Below are 21,094 nucleotides of genomic sequence, written 5' to 3' on the forward strand. Positions count from 1 at the left end.
CAAACAGTTTTTAAATATTTTTTGACGATCCGGAGGCTTAAAACTACAGTGTCTGATGAATATAACTGTGTACAAGAAGTACAACATAGTGTTATTGTACACAGCCGAATCACATCAAATATACATATGGCCACTTGAATCCAAAAAAACTATATGTTAGAAAAACAACATAAATTGTCTTTTTAGTTTGCTACAGATTGTAATTTTTCATATGAAAATTCACAAAATATTGTGTAACCGTGAACTACAACGGAGCGATTCCAATACGAATTTGAAAAGAATTGTAAAGTGGAAATTTATTAAAAAATGTTTGTTATTCTAAATAACATTTTGAATTTCAAAATACATTTAACATTTAATTTTTAAAAATTCATCAAAACTTGTTATTATGTATTTTTATGGGTTTTAGACTAGAAGTATTATATATATATTAATATTTTTTTTATTTATTTAATTAGTACATCTATACCTAAGGCAAGTTAGAGAGCGTAAGTTAATTCAAAGAAGGTCCCATCTGAATGTGAGGTCTCTAATGTAATTTAAATGCATGGAATATGAAACCCAATGCTACCAAGATGTTTCCATACATAAATTGAATACCGAATATTCCAGATTTGCCGTTGCGATATATTTAAACTCACCAATGAAAGTAAATGTGAAACTCAAATAACTGAATAACAAACCATTTTGCTACTCTGATTATTATTTTTAAGTTGCATATACATATAAAAATTGGTATTTTTTCTTATTCGTAAATCAAGTATATATCCATCGTGTTTTAAATTGACACATCCTATATTGTATTATAATTATTTAAAATATAAGTATGTTTTTTAATATAAATAAAAGTAAGATTTGTTTAAATAAAACATGTGGCATTATAATAAATTAAGATAATTTAAAAACCTTAATATATTAATCATCATATCTATAAGCAGAATTAATTTTTTATTGCTTTAAGTAGGACAGAATTAATCGGTTCATGTACATTATACACAAATTACTCAGGTTATGGGCGATTATGTTAAAATCTTATAATAAATCTTTAAAGGCAAAAAACTAAGTTTAAATACAACTTAAACCAATAATACTTAAAACTCGCATAAAATTTAACAAAACATACTGGGTGCATCTTTAGCCGTTGTCAACGAGAACGTGACTTCCATGAGAAATGAAAATCCAATCAAGGATTGAGGGAAATATTTAAATTTGTCTTTCTCATTGTGTCTTGGAAACCCAATAGCTTCACCTTCCACGCATATTAATACGTCTAATTCCCGTCGTGAAGAAGTCGATTGTAAACCTTCAACATGTTCACTCTCATACAATAATGAATTAGGAAATTAATAATGTAGGTTGAAATCTTAAACTTTTGAATTTGAATTGGCCAGTGTAGTACAAATACGTAGATAATGTTTTGACTATTATCTTTGCCTTAATAGTTGTGGTTTATTACAGTTGTCTTTTTTATAAGGGGTATTTGTAAATATTAAGTTTTTTCCTAAACCCTATTTTATCTTTAATTAGAGTTTATCTCTTGCTTGTTTCATCTTTATAATTTTGTGTTTTATATACATTTCAGGTGTTAAATGCACACGGGTGTTAAAAGTATCATTTTATTTACCAATTGTGTAGGGATATTGTGTCTATTTTTGAGCAACATTTTGTTCGAACGGTTGATAATTAGTTATGATTTAAGATTTGTTCGAGCGGTGCCTTGGTGGTCCATTCTTATCGAAACAGTGCAGAAGTGCATATCCTTCGGAACAGTGCCTTTGGATTAATCATTTACCTGTCTTGTCCCTTGTCACATTCCTTTATAAAAGTGCTTTTCGCAGAATGTCTCTTAAACTAATTCCGCTCATTTTAGAGCAAGTGGGTTGTATTTTAACTAGGGTTGTATTATTAACCGCAAATAACCATATTGTGGTACATAAGGACCACATAGACGTTGTGGTGTAGGTGGACGTGACCAGCACGTCAATTGACGACAGCTCGTAAATCAATATGGCGGCTCTGGACACGTGGCCACGTCAAGCCGCTTGGCGCAATTGACTCAACCTATATTGTGATGCTTTGACTTAAAAACAATTATTAAAGAAACATATTGGGAATTTTTTTATTGAAATATAAGTAGAATTACTTAATAGAAATCGTACCACACTTGAGTGTCATACATTTGAACATTTTATTATATTATGCTGTTCAATAATTTTGTTATTGTAGGAGAACATACTTTCGAAATGAAACAAGAAACCCCTATGTCTATTTTTTCATAAAATAAGCAGTACAGTATTTACAATAAAAGCGAAGCACTGATATGATGGGTAGTTATGTTATTTAACTTCGGGTAATTTATTTAATATCTCTCATTTTAGGTGTCAAAAACCATCTACTTGGAATTATTCGTACGCCTTTACTAGTTGGCGTAAACCCTAAGATATCTATCAGTGTAATTTAAATCCCATACATAGGAACACATTTTTTAGCTCCTGAAATTAAAGTACCTTTTATAAACTAATGAGAATTCAAAACTAAAATCCCCTACTTACAGAACATGAAAATATGAGAACTATACATTGATCTTCAGTGAAATACCTGTAGTTCTTTGTTTGAAGTTCATTGTTGGTGATGGTGAGTTAATGTTGTTCAAAGGTTTATTGCGGACATTTTCCATCACCTGTAGTTGTTTCAACAAATTTTTTCTTGTTTTCAGAAATAGATGACACCTTAAAAACTAACGTAACATATGTACATATATTTCAACTATGTGTTGATTATAAACCCCATTAATCATTTGAGAAAGATTTAATTGACAGACATTCATTTTAATAATCCCCAATGTTTACGCTCAACTTATTGACATATTAATCTATCCCTTGGTCCAAACATTGTTGGATTCATTTGGTCATATAAAGTTGCGTTTTTAATCAGTGGTTAAAAACTATAGCTTATACTCTAGTACGAATCAAGAGACATATCAAAATGACTTCCAGCTTGTTTTCATTTCTGCTAATACAAAAATAGCTGCTTAGTAAGTGATTCAATCATTTCGTCTTATACGATTGCATTAGAGTACATTATATAATCGATATGTCGTGCAATCGATAACAATAGGCTAAAACCTAACCTAATAAATCAACCGATAAATCATTTCGATCGATACGATTACCACAATCAAAATTTACAACTGTTTAACACAGCTGATTTTTACTCCTTAGAGACTAAAAAAGAGTTCTACTCCCTATAGAGTAAAAATGCTACTTTAGACCCGCAACGCATAATACAAACGGTTTTATTGCTGCAGTATGACGAAAAACTTATTTATGTGTTACTATTTACTTTTAGATACAATATTACACAACTGAACCATGTAGACCACTGTTTGTGTCGAATAGTTTGTGGTTAAATATGTAAACTATTGAAGAGGTATATTACATTATACTATTACTGCATTATTAAGAAAAAAATAGTACGCAAAACATAAAAAACATGAAAAAGGATTCTTAAATTACGAAGGCCAATCATTAGCAAGGACCAGCTGGTGACGAAGAGACGACGAGATTTGACTAATTGACTAATTAAAGAAATCCTAGCTTCATCTGAGAGGTTAACTGTATTACTTTTTAACTTATTACTAGTGTACCGGATACTCGAATTCGAGCAATTGCTAAGTATTACAGGCGTTATTTTAAAACGAATAACAGTCATAACTTTCGATGACTTTATAAGAGTCGACTCAAAGATTAAGGAAATACTCAAGATGTACATAACAGATCGATATAATCAACATTTCTTGTAAATATCTTATCATTTGTCAAAAGCTGACCTTTTTTTCTACAAATAGCCTTACTCATAGTCGCATTAGGTTATCCATAATAACAATTATAATTTAAAAAAAAAACATTATTTCTATTTCTTCTCCTTGGTGGTGTTCTATGACATTCCTATGTTTCCATAGTTTGCAAATCGGCTCTTTCAATGATAAATAAGAAATGCAGCACAGTGTTAATTAAGTTTTCTTTTTAGTATATAAAATTATCCAGGCTCTCTCGCTTTTTTCCATTGTAATATTTACGCCAACCCAAATTCAAATGGTAAATATTTCATTTCAACCAAGTCAGTAAATGTTTGTAGCAAACTGTTAAATGATCAAACTTGTTGACTGTTATTACTTATATACTTATAATTATCCTTATTTTTTTTCCTTTTTACAATCAAAATGTGTTCTTCTTTTCATTTTTTATTTTTTTCACAACAGCTGGAGTTTCATAACAATTTTCGTTTCCCATGTTAATCTTATGGAGGAATACGAAACTTTAAAGGGCCCCAGGGCCTCACTCTATAATTATTTCCCTAAAAAGAAAGTTTCCTCCACAACTTCACGCTCCGCTCTTTCCAATGACACCAAAAACATGTCAATCGGTTCAGTAGTTTCGGAGGAGTAATTGTCACAAAAATCCTGCTTGCGTATTAAATAAGTACTAGTTGCTCTGCCCGTGCTTCGCTACGGGGTGAGAATGCAGAAAAGAATAATTCGGTTTTACTTATAAGATACTATAATATACTATGAGAAACAGTTACAACAAAAAAAGCTCAATCCTGCTTATTGATTATTTAAATTAGGATCTCTTAATGTATTACAGTACTATCATTTTATATAGTGTATAGAATTTAAAATATATGCAAAAGTATAATTCATTGACCACATGGCACCAAGAAACAATTCTCTTTGTAAACAAATTAAATTAAATAGCAGAACAGCATTTATGACAACAGCTGTAGTTTCAAAACAATGATTTTCCCATGTTAATCTTATGGAGAAATACGGAACTTTAAAGGGTCCTCATGCCTCACTCTCTAATTATTTCCCTAAAAAGAAGGTTTCCTGCACAACTTCACGTTACGCTCTTTCCAATGACACTAAAAACATGTCAATCGGTTCAGTAGTTTCGGAGGAGTAATTGTCACAAAAAACGTGCTTGCGTATTAAATAAGTAAATAGATATCCTATATATGGAATATGGATATAGATTATGAATATAATAACGTAAAGCCAACACTCTTTGATTCAATCTCGCATCCGTTTAGAATAGATTATATTTTAAATCCTACTTTTGGTACGCTTCAATTGAATTTGATGAAACTGACTGAATAGATTTTGTTAGAAAATAATTACTTATACGATGCATAATTATTTATTTTTATTACAAAGCAAACAAGTCTAAACGAGTTTAAATATAAAACATTTATTAATGACGTAGATATATGATACTCTGTGTATTTTAATATATTATGGGAGGGTTTCGACTAAAGTGAATACTTTTGTACTAATTATACAGGGTGTTAAAAAAATTGTGTTCATTCAACGTTGTGATTTCTTTGGTAGAAATTAAAGATAATCAAAGTTAAAATTTATTCTAAAACCACTTTATTAACCAGATATTCGCCATACTGTATTTTTAAATAAAAAAATGTTATCTTTAAATTTTTTCAACCGATCTTTATAAAACTTGGTATTTATGTTAAGGTAGAAAAGGACCATGTCTAAAAAAAATAACTTGATTCACCAATAACTACGTAAATTATGTCCCAACCTTTTTTGAACACCATGGAACACAAGCTGTCCATAGTCAAATTCCTTTTTATTAAGTAAGATAGAGCTTAAAAATGCATATAAATATATATATGTAGGCTATAGACTATTCAGGCTCTTTTGTCATTAGGTTTATCTACTTTTTTACATTTAACTCGTTGATATATATATAATTTTAGGCAGTGTTTTGTTACTAGGTTAATCACATTTAAAGCAGATATTGAAAATACCTGGCCTATATGATTTTCCTAAATCAAAAGCAACCCAATGTCATATGTAAACATGTTCTTAATACTATTGTTACAAATCCTTCTTTATCAAGAAGTTTATGTACGTTAAATCGCTTCCAAAAAAATAAAAATATTTTGTAATTATTGTGTGAACAATAATTTGCCAAAACCTGGTTTTACTTTAATAACTCAAACCCATTCTTTATTTTTGTTTGATAGACTTAAAAAAATAATTTTTTTTTACATTTACTTAAGTATTATTGTTTTTGGGTTAGATAACATAACTTTTGGGATTCAAAAATAAAAATCCCTTAATGAAGAACCCCTTTTGATTTATTGTCTTTAATATCTGTGTCGCCCCACAGCAATAAAAGAAAGAAAAAATACCTTCTTTAGCACACCGTAAAACATTTCATTTCCTGTCTAGAATGGTGCACACCCTAGTGTTTAAGTTTTATTACTTTAATTAAACTTTTCCAGAGTTTAAAAAGGTTTATTGACTTTCTTGCTTTTGAATAAGGTAGCCATCAATAGTCGTATATTAAATACATAAAAATAAGTTCAAAAGCAAACAAATTTTCGGAAGACCTATTCAATACAACTGGTTTATACAATTTATTGATCGCTATAGGATAAAGAACGGTCCAGATTTTATTTTGGATAAAGGTTAACAGTACTACTTACTCAGACAAAAAGATTTCTAAAAATGTGGTATATTTTCCTTCTCTAAGAAAATTCATATATCCGAAGCATATTTTGTGTTTTGAAATGAAGGTGAAATAGAATTGACTGAATTTTTATTTTATAAAAAAAATAGACACTATTTAGTTTTATACATATTAAAATATAAAGTGAATGCCAAAGTATGAAAGTAAGTATGAAGTATATGTATCCATTTGTCGTTTATATGTGGATATACAGTATTTGTAAGCAACCATTTTCCATCCTAATGATCCATGGGTCAAAATTAATTGGATTTTTAAATTATAAGTTTGTACGTTGGCTTTGCTACACAGCTTTAGACCTATAAAACCTGGGGATTGCATTTGTCAAGGACCAAAACATAGAAGTACTTTCATCCCCTAAAGACATGACTTCTGCTACACTAGGTTTATGATGGGTATAAACCGAATACAACATGGCTGCTTCATCTTCACTTTGGGAGGGTTTTATGTCATTGTGTTTAGGGTGTAATTTTTTTAATGGTAAAGTAAGCCTGTAGTGTTGTTAGCCAGGAGCAATTACTGTAACAAAGAAAATAACACAAAATTAGTAGAGTTAAAATTAGTAGACTTCGCATCAAGCAGGAGTCAACGAAAAACATTTTAAAACTCAGTTATAAGTTAAAATAGAGGCAGCTATACATTTACCCTAAAGCTTTTCATTAAAGGAAAATCTTATTCAAGAAACAAACATCGTGCAGTCTCATTTTTACTATATAAAACCCTTTTCAGCACATCTAAATTTTAAAACTTAATTTAGTCTTAGAATAAGATATGTTTGACTAAAGATGAAATTGATATAGGCTATACTATTTCTTTTAGCTAAATCCATGCTAGTTATTTTGCTCACAAATATTACAGGAAACTCCACAAAAAAATGTTTTCCAGGTTTCAATTTAATAATATTGTAAACCCCCTTCATTTAAGAACATTGTGTTTAGAAGCAAGCACATATTATGATACGTAGAGTAATTACTTGTGCACCGCACTTAGGCGGACCTACAGTCATGTTGTTTACTTACTGCACCTTCCCACAAACAATTATCGCAGTCCCTCTATGCTAACTCTATGGGTTTTCGGCTATCCAGACATAAAGAAACATCTATACCTTTTGGTTTGACGTCTGTTTAAGCCACCAATGTGACATTTTACAGAGCATTTTTCATATGACACTATTTAAAGGTGCAATGAGTTTTACTGAACAAATTTGTATTATAACATAATATGTGATTTCCGTTTGTATGTTCATTTTCCAGATGAACGCAGAAGCTACCTATCCAACTGGGTTACAACTTTTCACAAAGTAAATTACAATGTCCTCCAATACCCGTCCTTAAAATAAACTCCGGCTTCGCCCTTACGCGTCGGAGCAATAAATTGTTACAATTAATCTACAATTAAATATAATTCAAGCATGGCACTATTAATAAAATAGAACTAATGAGTCTTGATTTCTTTGAACTTCCTTAGGTCAAAATCCGTTACGCGGCCACAGCTCTATTTTTCCTATTACACTTGTATAACTGGTTGAACCCTTTTATAGGTAACTTATATAGGTAATAAATAATAAACATACAATATTTAGAAAGGGTTTTTGATCACACGCTATATAAATTTGGAGAAAACAGATGAAATAGTGGATTAACTACCGGCACTGCAAATTTTAAGCCGTTCGAGAAGTTTGGTTGGTTAGGTTAGGTTAGGTTAGATGACACTGTTCTAACTTAACCTAACCCAACTAAACTACTCGAACAGCTTAAATTCGTTTTTTGAGTAACTACGTTTTGTACACTTTAATGTTATTAGCAAGTTTTGATTCAAGCGTTGATAACCAAATAGTTAACATATTTACTTAATTATAATGACATGTATATTGCATAATTAATTTACGAGTATTACTAGTGTTTATATAATCAATGGTATTATTACGAAGCCTTTTTGTATAAAGAAATCCTCCAAAATGGAGTTTTTTTCTCCAGTCAGTGGACCTTATTTTTGGCCTCCAAACAACTTCACGGCTTAGTTTAAATCTAATGGTGTTTGTTGGGATCTTAACCTATGCCCAGATCCCAAGCTGCATTAGACCAGCCATGTATCTAATTTTGACCAGGCTTAGTTTATTAGTGCTAATTAAAATTGTAAAATAAAGTAAACTGATTAATAAGAAATTACGTTCTTTCCAAATTAAACAAAAACAATTTAAAAATATCAATATTGTATGAAACACAAATAAAAAAATCTTAATCGATTTTAGTTATTTGTATGTTATTATTTATATACAAGTGTGATTTAGTTACTTATGTGATAATTTATATCAATTAATTAAAATGTAAAGTCAAGGCGGGTAGTGCATGTTTACAACTTTATCTGCGAGAGATTGTGATTATCTGAAGCCACTTGAATCGACCCCAATTCAACTAGTGTTATCTACCCAGCAGATGTTGTAGCTGTTGTGATGAAGACACTAGTAGGCCTACTGTTGCTTCTAACTGCTTATCAGGTAGGCATGGCTGCTAGATTTATCTATTCTTTTCTGCATTAACAATACTAAAGTGTTATACGTTTTTTGAAGTCTTCTTAAATCAATGTATGTATAAAAACATCATGAACTGTTCATAAAAGAAAGAACCCAACAAACTGGCTTTTCTTTTGGAAATTCTTTAGATTTGTATAAGTAAAATTTGCATGTAAAGGATCTTATACTTAATTTTTTATTGTATGTTGTATAAAAATAAACCAGAGATTTAAAAACATAACAATAGGCTTCTTAGAGTTCAAAAAGACAAATTATTCACAAAAGACTCCTAAAAATTGCACTATATATCAAATCAACTATCTCACTAATACACCAAAGGGAGAAAGCAAATTTTAGATCGTAGCACTCTCTTATAATTAAACTATGATCCTTTTAAATGCTAAATTGAATACATCAGTTCCATATACGAGGATTTCCCGCATATTTGGTGTTTACTAAATATCTGAAAGTCATTTCTAGTAGACTCTGTTAGCAACAAATCACCTAAGTACTTTCACTACAAAAATGGCAACTTTGAGGATGATACATCTCCTGAAGTATACACAGTAAATGGTATTGTTGTAGAGCTATGCAGCTACTACAGACTACTACACAGCCGCTGTGGTGGAGTATGGCTCCCCGACCTACCCTAGCTTTAGCGCCGACGAGGTTATGCTGGCCAATGCTGCAGTTTTCACGGATTTTATGCGTAACGCATCTTTAAGTGAGGTAAGTATTTGTTCTTTACTTGGAACAAGGTCTGACAGATAAGGACAGTTTTGTGTATTACGTTTTGTGACGTTTAAGATAATATTTGGGGTTTTACCAAAGATAACATATTTTACCGTACATAGACTGGATATTAAAATTTTTCAATCGTTTATGTGCAAATAGAAACGCGTTTTTACAATTTTACTAGGTAAATGTTTTTAAAGATAAAAAATACACTGCTTCATTTATTGATAGCATTCACTTCGATGTCTTATCACTCAAGCGTACTTTGAATACTTATCTTATGCAGTATTTATTTTTCGCTAAGACAATTCGTTGTAATCTTTATTTATGTTTTTAACAACTACAACTGTTAAGTTTGACTAATTCCTTGTTAATCTCGTGTGGAAAGATAGCTATATCTAAAGACGATAATTTTTTCTCAATACTGTCATTTAATATATTAGTATACTGTACTTAAATTGATCAGTTACTCCCATTTTTCTTAATCTCGAGCATAAGAAATAGACTTTTGGATTGGTATTTTTGTTATCGTTCATTAAATAGATAGAGCACATATATAGTAAATATTATATCTTTAAAGATCAGTTTCTCGAAGCAATCTTCAGACAGAATGTAAGAACTAGTAAAGGTAGCGTAAAAACCTATAATACCGGTACATGATATCTTCCTTTTGTATTTCTAGGACTATGTATCATGTAAATTATGAACATATTTATGTTTGAAGTTCATGTTGGCCACGCGACTTTTGAGGCTCGTTAACTAATTTTCTTTTATTTTTACTATAGATTTTTAGATGTTTCTTTCGGCTTGTTACAATATTGTACTGTACAAGGTATTGTTCAGGCTTGGTTACAATCAACGGTTACAACGTATAGTTTTATGTTCCGTTAAAATAGTTTTAAAATTGTATAGATAAAATGAAAAAAGTAAACAATGAAACACAATCTACATAATCTGATCAGATACCTATAACATTCAAATTTGATTTAGCAGATTACGAAGACAAATATTTAAGTGTATCTGATTAATTTATGGTCATGATTATTTGATTTGAGTATAGGAATAATTGGTTTCCGTTATAATATTAATTGTGACCTTTTCCGCAGGTGGATATTATAGTATTTCCAGAAGGCGGACTATCTGGCCACAATGTCAGAAAATCTATTGAACTTCCATCTCCTGAAGAAAAGGCAAACCCTTGTACCGAGTCTACTAAGTACCATACGGTAACGTATGACGATTACATTGCATATACTTTATTAGATATGACCAAAGAAAAGGTTTGCATATGTTGTTTTTGAACCAGGATCCTCTTTAGTCTAAGACCACGATATGAGTATTATGGGTTTACCATGTAAATTTTTTTCTTATCCTTAAGTTTTAGCGAATTTCCCTATAGGGAAGTAGCTATTACCGTATGTGGCACGGTAAGACCTAGATCCGGGACCGATTTACTTTTTCATTTTGATGACCCTAGAGGCCAAAAACACCATTCGTTCAAATTTTTATATCATACCAATATTATAAATGTGAAAGTTTGTGTGTTTGTTTGTTTGTTTGTATGTATATATATATATATATATATACGTCCGTGAACGCACTAACTCGAACAAAAATTATCCGATTTTGATGAAATTTGGTATAAACGTGTAAACCTACGTTTAATTTATAATTCAAATTTATAATTCCCATGTTATTCTTATGGAGAAAATTAAAACTGTTGTAGTTTACTTGTTTATAAATATGTTTTAATAAAAGTTGGCCAATTTATTTATTTCTTCCTGTACTATTGACGTTTGGTCAAAAAATACTGATCACCTTCCCCGTAGCAGCAAACCTAAGCGCTAGTTAAATTTCATGTTCTTTAAATTGGGAATAAATATGTCTTATTTATGGAAATATTTTAGTAAACATGTAATCAAACAAGTTGAAATTCGCTTAGTCTGCAGAATTGCTGCGGCGGTTGTATTAATATCAATCCATTAGTGTTGTTTTTCCGTTTATCCTAAGGCACATACAACAGAAACCACCTCCACCTTATACAGTGTTATACACAATAGTGTATAGCTCTACCTTATAGAATAATCCTCTTAAAGGTGATAATACTTTACTAACATCACCTATTATATTTTAGGCCCTTGTACTGCTATCCTGTGCGGCAAAAAAGTACAACATGTACGCTGTGATAAACACAGGAGAACAATACTACAGTTCTACAACTAACAAAACTGAATACTACAACAGCAATGTGGCTATAGACAAGAATGGAACTGTTGTGGCAAGGTGGGTGTAGTATTACTTCTTGAGACACAATCAGTCATAGTTTATGGTGGACGTTAAACTAAGAATCGCCAAAAAATCTCTTATTTAAAATTAAATCCTTTACATACTTTACTTATTGAAACTGTTAAATAAAGTTATAATTTTATGATTGTGGACTCTAGAGATTTTACAACAATTTTGTTTATACACTCACAAGCTGTACAACGCGTTAAATTCAACTATATTTTCAATAAACTAGGAGTTTCTGAATATGATGTATACAAAAATATAGGATATTTTTTGTACGTAAAAACATGTATGTTTGTGTTTGAAATATACATATTTTTTGTTTCATTAACTCAACAACCCCAGGCTGTATCCAAGTATTCTTAAACTAAATTGTGTTCTTTTGTAGATCACCCAAAAACAAACACAAATCAAAGCATGTTTTACGTAAAAAAAAAACTGTAACAAGCTAAAATGTGATAAGAATAAGACTTTTTGCTCTATTTTACTACCAACAATGGTCTGTTACCAATTTTGGCCTCACCTACTAACTGACTTCATTTCCTACTGTCCTTAAAACTTCAAAGGCCCTCAAAAATCTCATAAATTTTGTTATTTTTAGTTCCACCACTTCTTCGAGCGTCCAGAGGGGTCGGTCTTCTTCTATTTGAGGATTTCGACCGTATTCGTGTCATAATTCCTCCACTTGACTATACACAACCATTGCCAAGTTCATCGCCTACGTCTGTATATTGCAGCGATTACAGATTCTGTGTGTCGCTGGTTTATGGGCTCTGCCCCTTCACCTTATGGTTCAAACATATCTGTTATTTTATTATTTGTTCAATTCTCCATTAAACATTTTCTCTTGCCAGAACAAAGATTTTCATGAGTGCAATATTCTCAACTAACACAAAGATAAACAACAAATTCCTAACACAGATTTTTTTATCAGGTACAGGAAGTTTAACCCTTATGGAGAGCCAGTCACCAAGCCTGCTCTAGATCTACACACCTTCACTACAGATTTCAACGTGACTTTTGGCATGTTCATATGCTTCGATATAGACTTTGAAGAGCCAGGAGTGGTTCTAGCCAGAGACTACGGAGTGAAACACTTCGCATTCCCTCATTGCTGGATCTCAGAGCTACCTTTCCTGACAGGTAATGTGGATACAAGAAATAAAACCTTGTCAATCGATAACAATTCGGGTAAAGTGCTGCGTAAAGTATACTATTTGAGAATTAAATTACCAAAATGGCTTTTACTACTGGGGAGCTGATATTCCTCTCCTAACAATCAAATGCTAGGCAGTTTGATCAGATATGTCAGTAGTTTTTTGATAGCTAGAACATAGATCCAGCTGTCCATGATCATGGAGCTTTCTGGCCGACCATAGTCAGTGATGAAGCTGCCTAGATCATCCATTTTATTCTACTACTTTTATTATTTAATGTAGGCCTACACAAAGAACGGCAATTTGTTAATGGAAAAAAAAATATTTCACTCTAGTCCCAAAAGTGACCTCATAGAAATATAGTGTGGTGAAAGCGAACGTGGAAACAACTTAGTCCCGAAATGATACTTTTGTGAGGGTAGTAAACGATATTTTGTTTGAAGTAATCAAACATTATTTCAAAGTCAATTAATTCAATATCTATCTTTCATAATAGTTTGATCAAATCTTAAATAAAAATACTTGCAAAATACGAACTAATTAACTGCTATGTGTCATTTTAATACAATAAAGTTCCATATAGGAATTAAAACTATTATGAAGAAAGATGCGATACAACGATCAATTCACTTCACCTGTAATCAGCTGATTCCATTTCTAGCACAGTTTGGTTTCGACGTGTTTGCCAACATCATTCCACGAGGGCCACTTAAACCTAATCAAATCAATTGACACTTACCTATCCATTATTATAGATGTAGTGGCAGTCAATTGATAAATTAGTTAGTACATAAATACAATGAGTTATGACAGTGTTTCATCTTAAAATGTTTCTTGATTTTTTTTTTTACAAATTAGGTTTTAGTTATATATTTTAGGTAAATATTTTAGGGGTTTGTTTAAGAAAATAGTCTGCTGGTATAAAAAGTTCGATCTCATTTTTTTCTTCCAACATGCTGCTAAACTACGTATTTTTATGGCTATTTCCAAAATTATAATATCTTACAGTATTCGACCTTTTAATGTTCAAAACCCCTTTGACTTCAATGGATTATACTGTCAGTTCATTTAGATTTTACGATACTAACAAAATCAATTCCTTGGTTTGGTTGGTAACAATGTTTAAAGTCCATACGTATAACATTCGAAATATTACACTTTTTACTGCGATTAACGTGGAATGTTTGATCTGCATTAAACTCTTTTAAACATTTTAGTAAAACCATTACTAACAATTATTGTTAATAATGATGATTTAGTGATCAGATTTCACTAAAAGGGTCAAGTTGGATCGATAGTTTGATTAAACAAGGTTGAGAACGAATTTAAAAAAGCAAACAAAGAATAGTAAACAGGTTATAAAAATTAATTATTCTAATATGTGGTCCGGAGCAGTGAAGCCAAACTACTTCTAACAATGATATTTTGCATGACTGATACTATGTAAAATTTTACATAGTTAACAGAATTTAGTGTATTTCATAAACATGTTCGGAATAGTGTAATTACTCAGACCTAGCATCTTCCTCACTAAAATATTGATGACAACTTAATACAATACACTATGTTATTTTGTCAACATACAACTTAAAATAGATTTATTATCCAGTTACCTTTATTGTATTTAGCCATCCAGGCCCAGTGGGGATTCGCCTACAGTCTAGACACAGTCCTCCTTGCCTCAGGGTGTAACTACCCTTCTTCGGGAGGTACAGGTTCAGGGATCTACCACGGCAGACGAGGAGCGCTTCAGTACTTCCAGACTAACTCACGTACCTCCAGACTACTCATAGCCAACGTGTCCAAGAACTTCGGTGAGAGTTAAAAATTGTAGATTATTTTAGTAGATTTAGCTTATTACACTATTCAAGGACGGGAAACTACGCCTTGCCAGCTGCACATAATATTTTACCAGAAAACGTATACAGATTTGTATAAAAATTTGATGTACCCCGGAAACGATTAGATAGTACCAGTGGTTGATATTTATAAAATTTGTTGCCAAACTGTAGGGTATTTAATGTTTTCCTGTCAGGATTCAGTTTCCAAAACTAAATCCCATTACCCTTTTCAAATCAAAACTTCAAACTTATTGGGCCTGATTTTTTTTTCTAAAGGGAAGGTTGACAGAGCCAAGAGTGAGTACAGATTACACTTATTATACGTATCCAAATACTACTGGCCTGGTCTGAAAATACAAACAAATTTGGCTGCTATTTGTGAGTAACAAAGCTAGTTAACTCACTTATCCTTCATCCTACATACGAACTCTTTTCCGCCTAAAAATACGGACTCGTATTTGTTGGCGTTGTCGAAATAAAATTCATGTTAATCATTCGAAGTTGATATTCAAAAAAAGGCCGACCAACATTTACCAAGATTGAACTCTAGAAATTATCTTAATTGGTACCTTAAAGTATGACTCATTTCACAGAACCTGACAACAAAGTCTTCCACACCAAAGACCCTGCAAGGCCTACCACTTACAAGGAGCCTGTAAAGAATGTTGTATCCAATGAGTTCAGCGACGTAGAAGTCCATCTGCTGGAAGACCAACACACCAACAGCTCCCTGTTCCTCCTGAGGGACTACACGGATGTCTACAGGAGTCGTCAGCTGTTTCCCTCGGGATTTTATCCCTCGTCAGCCTCGGCGGCGCCGCTCCAGGACTCCTCCCTGACTGTCACTCTCACAACAAAGACTACTATCTGTCAGGGAGTCGTCTGCTGTGACTTTGAGGTATCAGTAAAATATAGCCAAGCTATTGTCTAGAAATAGAATGAAGGGATCCACAGTCAAAGTAGACAGTTGAATTTCATCGTTGGGAGATGACGCTGTAGTTTAACCAGCAAAGATACTGACCGACTTGAGGCTAATCAATCCATCTTGAGGCAAGATAGAACTCAATTAGGTTGGTTGTAGTTGTTTTCAACGGAGTGACTTTCAAAAAGGGACCTGAAAATGGGCACCTGTTACACGCTTGAAAAGATTTCAAGTGCTAAGTTTATCCATAGGCCTAAAAGTGTTTTAGCATTTATAAGTCTTGTTTTTACTTACCCAGTTAATTTAACCACTAACATTCTTATCAAATGACATCAAGTTACACATAATATGAACATATCCAAGCTGCATAGAGTTTACTACTGCAAGTGTTACTTCATGGGTCATTGTCAAAAGGTCAAGTTTATCAACCAGAATGAACTGTAACTCCACAACTGTTTATTTATACTATATCTAATCATAGCTTGGATATTCCTGCAATATCCCTGTATTGCACAGTATTCAATACTTATCGTTGATTAATGTTAGAGGAACCTGACACGATTGTATATCATTTATACGTAGGTTTCATAGATGCCATTAATGTTTAAAATAAATAAATCAGAGTTTTATAGCTCATAGAGAGTTTTTTGCTTTCAGGTCAGAGTGACTAGTATTTTCAATGCGACCAAACCTTCAGCACCATCCAGAGGAGACGACTTCAGTCGTCAGTTCTATAGACTTGTGGCTTTCGATGGTGTACGATGGTACGGTGGGGGAGTTGCCACTGGTGGAGTTCAGGTAGAGTACGACTGAAATAATTAACACTCACACACACAAAATTTAGTATTTAAAAAAATCATCGTACTGTCAAAAACCCGGTTTTTTATATCTAAATCGCCTGCAAAATCGTCGTTTTTAGGTAACTTCAAATAGGGAACAGAAAAACAAATGATAAATTTTTCAGCTCACTAACCTCAAAATTGTATCTGTTTTTGTAAACAACACAGCATTAATGACGTCTTAGTATAACCTCAAATTATGTGCTAATTTTGTGACGATTAGAAGGTTATTTCAACAGTAAGACGAAAATAGTTGTTCATCACACGGAGCGGAAGTGGATTTTTTTGTACGTAATCGTGTTTTACAAGCGAGGGACAGCCGAGCGTGCCTCGCTTTCTACCTAACTCTACTCTCTCGCTTTCTACCTTGCTAACTAACTCAGCGTTTTCTAGTGATGAAAACTATTATTGAGCATATTGAAAAGGCCAGATGATTAATCTGACCAGTTTTCTCTTAGTATAGTAAAACTCCTCGAAGTTGGAACTTTTAGTTGGAATAGCAGAGCAATTTTAGTTTGATTAAGTATGCTTGTTGTATTTAATGAAAGATATTTTATACATTAAGAAAGAAATGTTATCTATTTGGTTGTTGAATATATTGTAAGTAGTAAAGGAAGGCCTAATTCTTGGTTGGATTTCTGGTGGAAGTTTGGATGAAACTGCTAATGATTACTTTTACCGGCTTTGCCGGTAGTTCAGTTTTCACTTTAAGGTGAAGGCTCACACATATAGATAACACAAAAAGGTAGTTTCTCTAATATATATTTTCTTTGTATCAAATAACTCCCTCATCTTAAAGCCATACGAACAAAAAGGACTTAGACTAAACTCCTTAGGCTATTCCAGACAAGGTACTGTAAAATTAAAATCCTAAGAGATTTTTTTTGTAAACTTTTATTGTTCAGTTATGTGGAGTAGTGTCCTGTGTCAACGACTCCATCTCCTCCTGCGGTCTCAGGTCGGATGACGCCTCCGCCCAGGTGGCGACCTACGGCCAGCTCTTCAAGACTGAGACTAGGTTCGAGTCTGTCACCATCATCGGGACTTTCACCCACAATCGCACCTTCATCTACCCTGACATCCTCACCACGGCCACTGGGGACAACTTCGGAGCTCTCGTACCCTCTGCGGCCTTCGCCTACGAGGAATATCCTCCTTACAACGGATCCATCATGGCCTACCTCAAGGTTTGTAGATAAAACCACATTATGTGTGTGTAGTTACACACTTGTGGTAACAAAAAGACTCTATAAAATCCTCTTTCCGTTCCCCACTCACTCTTTGCTTTACCAAAGAACTGTACATTCTGTGAAAGTTTAATTTACGTGTTGCTTTTTGTGAAGTAATAGAAACTCGATTATAAGATATTTCAAGAAATCTTGCGTTCGAAAGAATTAAAGATTACATAAATCCTAAGCAACATGTCTCCTTTTTACCAAATTTTCGGTACTTACGTATTAAACGGAGGCCACATTTTGTCAGCGCGCTGCGGCGGTTATGTTAGGTTGGGTTATCATAATAGAAAGTATAACTCGTCTGGTATCGTTCGATTCATAACGAAGCGAGGAAAGTCCTACACACATATTTACGATAACCCAACCTAACATAACCGCCGCAGCGCGCTGACAAAATGTGGCCTCCGTTTAATACGTAAGTACCAAATTTTCTTTAATTTGTGAACTTTTTTCCGGTGGAGCCTTTGCTTTCATTTACCTAATGACTCGAAGTAGGACTCATGTACGCTGTTTCCATGGCGTCTAGTACAAAAAAGATCCCTCGGAGTGTTTACTGGTTTCAACTAACGAAATTATTTATATATCTAAAAGGCACTTCATTTAGGTACCGTATTGTCAGATAGATTTCGCAAGATGGTATTTAGAGGTAAACATATATTTATCCGTTGGAAACTTATGAAGTTCAATATTGAGTGGCAACATTGATATTTAAAGATTGGTATTTTATACTATAATCTTTTAAACTGGTGCATGTTTTTTAGATCAACTACCCCATAGACAACCTAGTCACTGCTGCCATCTACGCTCGCCAGTTTGACCGTGACGGGCAGAAGAGAACAGAGCTCCCTCTCAGCAGCTACGCCCACCCCTTACCTGGGAGTATCTTCTTGTTAGGGGTGTTTTTCCTTTTATTTTTCAATTGCATCCTCTCAACTGTACATTGAAAATATTTTAAAGTAATGATTGATATTAAAGGGAAATGCATTTTTGGAGAAAATATGTTTGTAAGTTTATTTTAGGTCAGTTTTATCGATGAAAAACATATTTTCAACAATGTATCTCTGTAGAAATCCACAATTTCTATTAATGTCATAAATTAAAAGTATTATAGTCAAAGAAGAGTCCTTGTGAGGTAGCAAAATTATAAATAGCCAATAATTACTCCACCACCAGAAGCGAAACCCGTACGACACTGTCAGTAAAACTAAGTCATCCCCAGAATTTAAGTTTCAGTACTCCACTTGTAAAAGTTAGGTTGTGTTTGTATGAATCAAGCAATACTTTTAAACCATGCAGCTGTTCCAAAATGAGAGTCAGAACTGCAACGCAGAGAAGAAATCAGATAATACATAGCTTAAAAATTAGTTTGTAAGGCAATCAAATCTTAAACAAATTGGCAACATTTTGTTTATACAAATGCGCAAGCTGAAATTTTCATGATATATTTTCAAGACCTACTTGGTAAATTATTTCAAACCTTTTGTGCTTAAATGCCAAGTAATGCAAAGGTAAAACCAAACGTATAAACCTCTCCGAGGGATGACACCCTGTTCATTAAAATTAATGTTGTTATAATATAACAGTGGCCAACACAGCAACAGTGTTATCCATTCCCATCATAATACTTCCATAGGACTCCAGAGGTTATCAGTAGTGATGGTAAGTAATTAAAAACTAGTCGTAGGTAAAGTATTGTGCACAACTCGCGTAATTAGCCAATCGAAGGAGTTTTGAAAGCACTCACCAAAGCTAGTACCTTAAATTTTCTACTCGTCTTCACGCGATCGTTGCATAAACTACTATAGCCTGTGTGTTCCCATTATTATGTAGCATTGGTTTTGCATAGTAATAAAAAATTAAAATATTGAACAATGAATAATGTAGTTAATGTCCCTGCTTGATAAATTATTTCAATATGTAATAGTATATTACGTTACTAGTCCTGAAAATAAGTGTTTACCGGACGAGTGTGGTCGTTCCCGTGCGAGACGAAGTCGAGTACGGGATTACCATACGAGTCCGGTACACACATTTTGGACGAGTTACGTACGATAGTTTACGCCATACTACTAAATCCGTACAAATCCTTATTTCCACCAACTAAAGGACTAAAAATCACTAGTCATAACCTCTAAGAGAGGTTATGTTTTTGTTTATAACTACTCACTGCCACCTAAATACAGTATAATCAGCTGATTGGTGTCCGGCAAAACTCATTGCAGCACAGTAGTACGCAATGAAACCCCATTTGAATAAGCTGGCGGCAAACAGCTGTTTTCTGGACTAATTCCTTGCGTGGGAAGTTCGTCAAAATAATGTAGTGTGGCGTAAACAAGTTTACAAGCATTGTTGTATACAATAAGATTAATCAAGCTGTATAAACTGGTGTAAAGGTTGAATGTTGTAAATTTTTACTACCTGTCAATATCATCAATCAATTGTGATTCGCAAAAAGTAACTAAATACAAATGTATAATGTTTTACTACACATTGTATAACCCAAAAAACTGTTCTATATTTTATCAAGATTGTTAACTAAAAGGTTTTTTTAAAACGTCATCACGGTACTAAACAGGTAAATGAGATTTTTTGATGACTTCCCCAGTTAATGTTTCTAATATCAAAGCTGCTGTTGGCAATAAAAAGGTTGCGTAGCAGAGTCTTCTTTGCGTCATAAAATATTTCATTTCACCGCTTCACTAACGCAATTTCAAATACTTTAAGTTGGTAAAAGAAGGTAATGTTAGTGAAGAATAGCAATAATATCATATTTGTATCAAATATATGCATTTTATGAGTAAGTTTTCTACAACCTTTGAGTGTTTTACTGAACTAAAATAATTTGTGTCATTGTTTCTGCATGTAAAGAAATTGTAAAAATATTTTATTCTATCTAAGAAAGTCTTTGCATAATTTATAAAGACAAACTCATGCCTGTATGGAAATAATTGTTCTATTTCATTGTCAATGGGCTAGACTAGGAAACTGTTCATAAAACAAAGGGAGTATGTTT

General features: G+C 32.7%; 1 protein-coding gene across 1 annotated transcript; it reads left to right on the forward strand.

Annotated features, from left to right (window-relative positions):
- The first annotated feature begins 8,961 nt into the window (after window positions 1-8,961).
- On the forward strand, window positions 8,962-20,882 carry LOC128987660 (vanin-like protein 1). The gene is made up of 10 exons (XM_054408627.1): window positions 8,962-9,048; window positions 9,649-9,792; window positions 10,905-11,024; window positions 11,933-12,081; window positions 13,022-13,230; window positions 14,873-15,058; window positions 15,679-15,983; window positions 16,665-16,805; window positions 17,752-18,033; window positions 18,843-20,882. The coding sequence occupies exons 1-10, from the start codon at window positions 9,004-9,006 to the stop codon at window positions 19,023-19,025; spliced, it is 1,764 nt and encodes a 587-aa protein (XP_054264602.1). The 5' UTR covers window positions 8,962-9,003; the 3' UTR covers window positions 19,026-20,882.
- Window positions 20,883-21,094: the final 212 nt, after the last annotated feature.

Source organism: Macrosteles quadrilineatus, unplaced genomic scaffold (genome assembly GCF_028750875.1).
Source record: "Macrosteles quadrilineatus isolate MER2022 unplaced genomic scaffold, UCM_ALF_1.0 Scaffold_2__2_contigs__length_208266976, whole genome shotgun sequence".
NCBI lineage: Eukaryota > Metazoa > Arthropoda > Insecta > Hemiptera > Cicadellidae > Macrosteles > Macrosteles quadrilineatus.

Coding starts and splice junctions, on each gene's coding strand:
- LOC128987660 (XM_054408627.1), top strand. CDS start 9,004: ATGAAGACACTAGTAGGCCTACTGTTGCTTCTAACTGCTTATCAG. Junction 12,082..13,021: donor AATGGAACTGTTGTGGCAAG/GTGGGTGTAGTA, acceptor TTTTTTTATCAG/GTACAGGAAGTTTAACCCTT. Junction 15,984..16,664: donor TCGTCTGCTGTGACTTTGAG/GTATCAGTAAAA, acceptor TTTTGCTTTCAG/GTCAGAGTGACTAGTATTTT.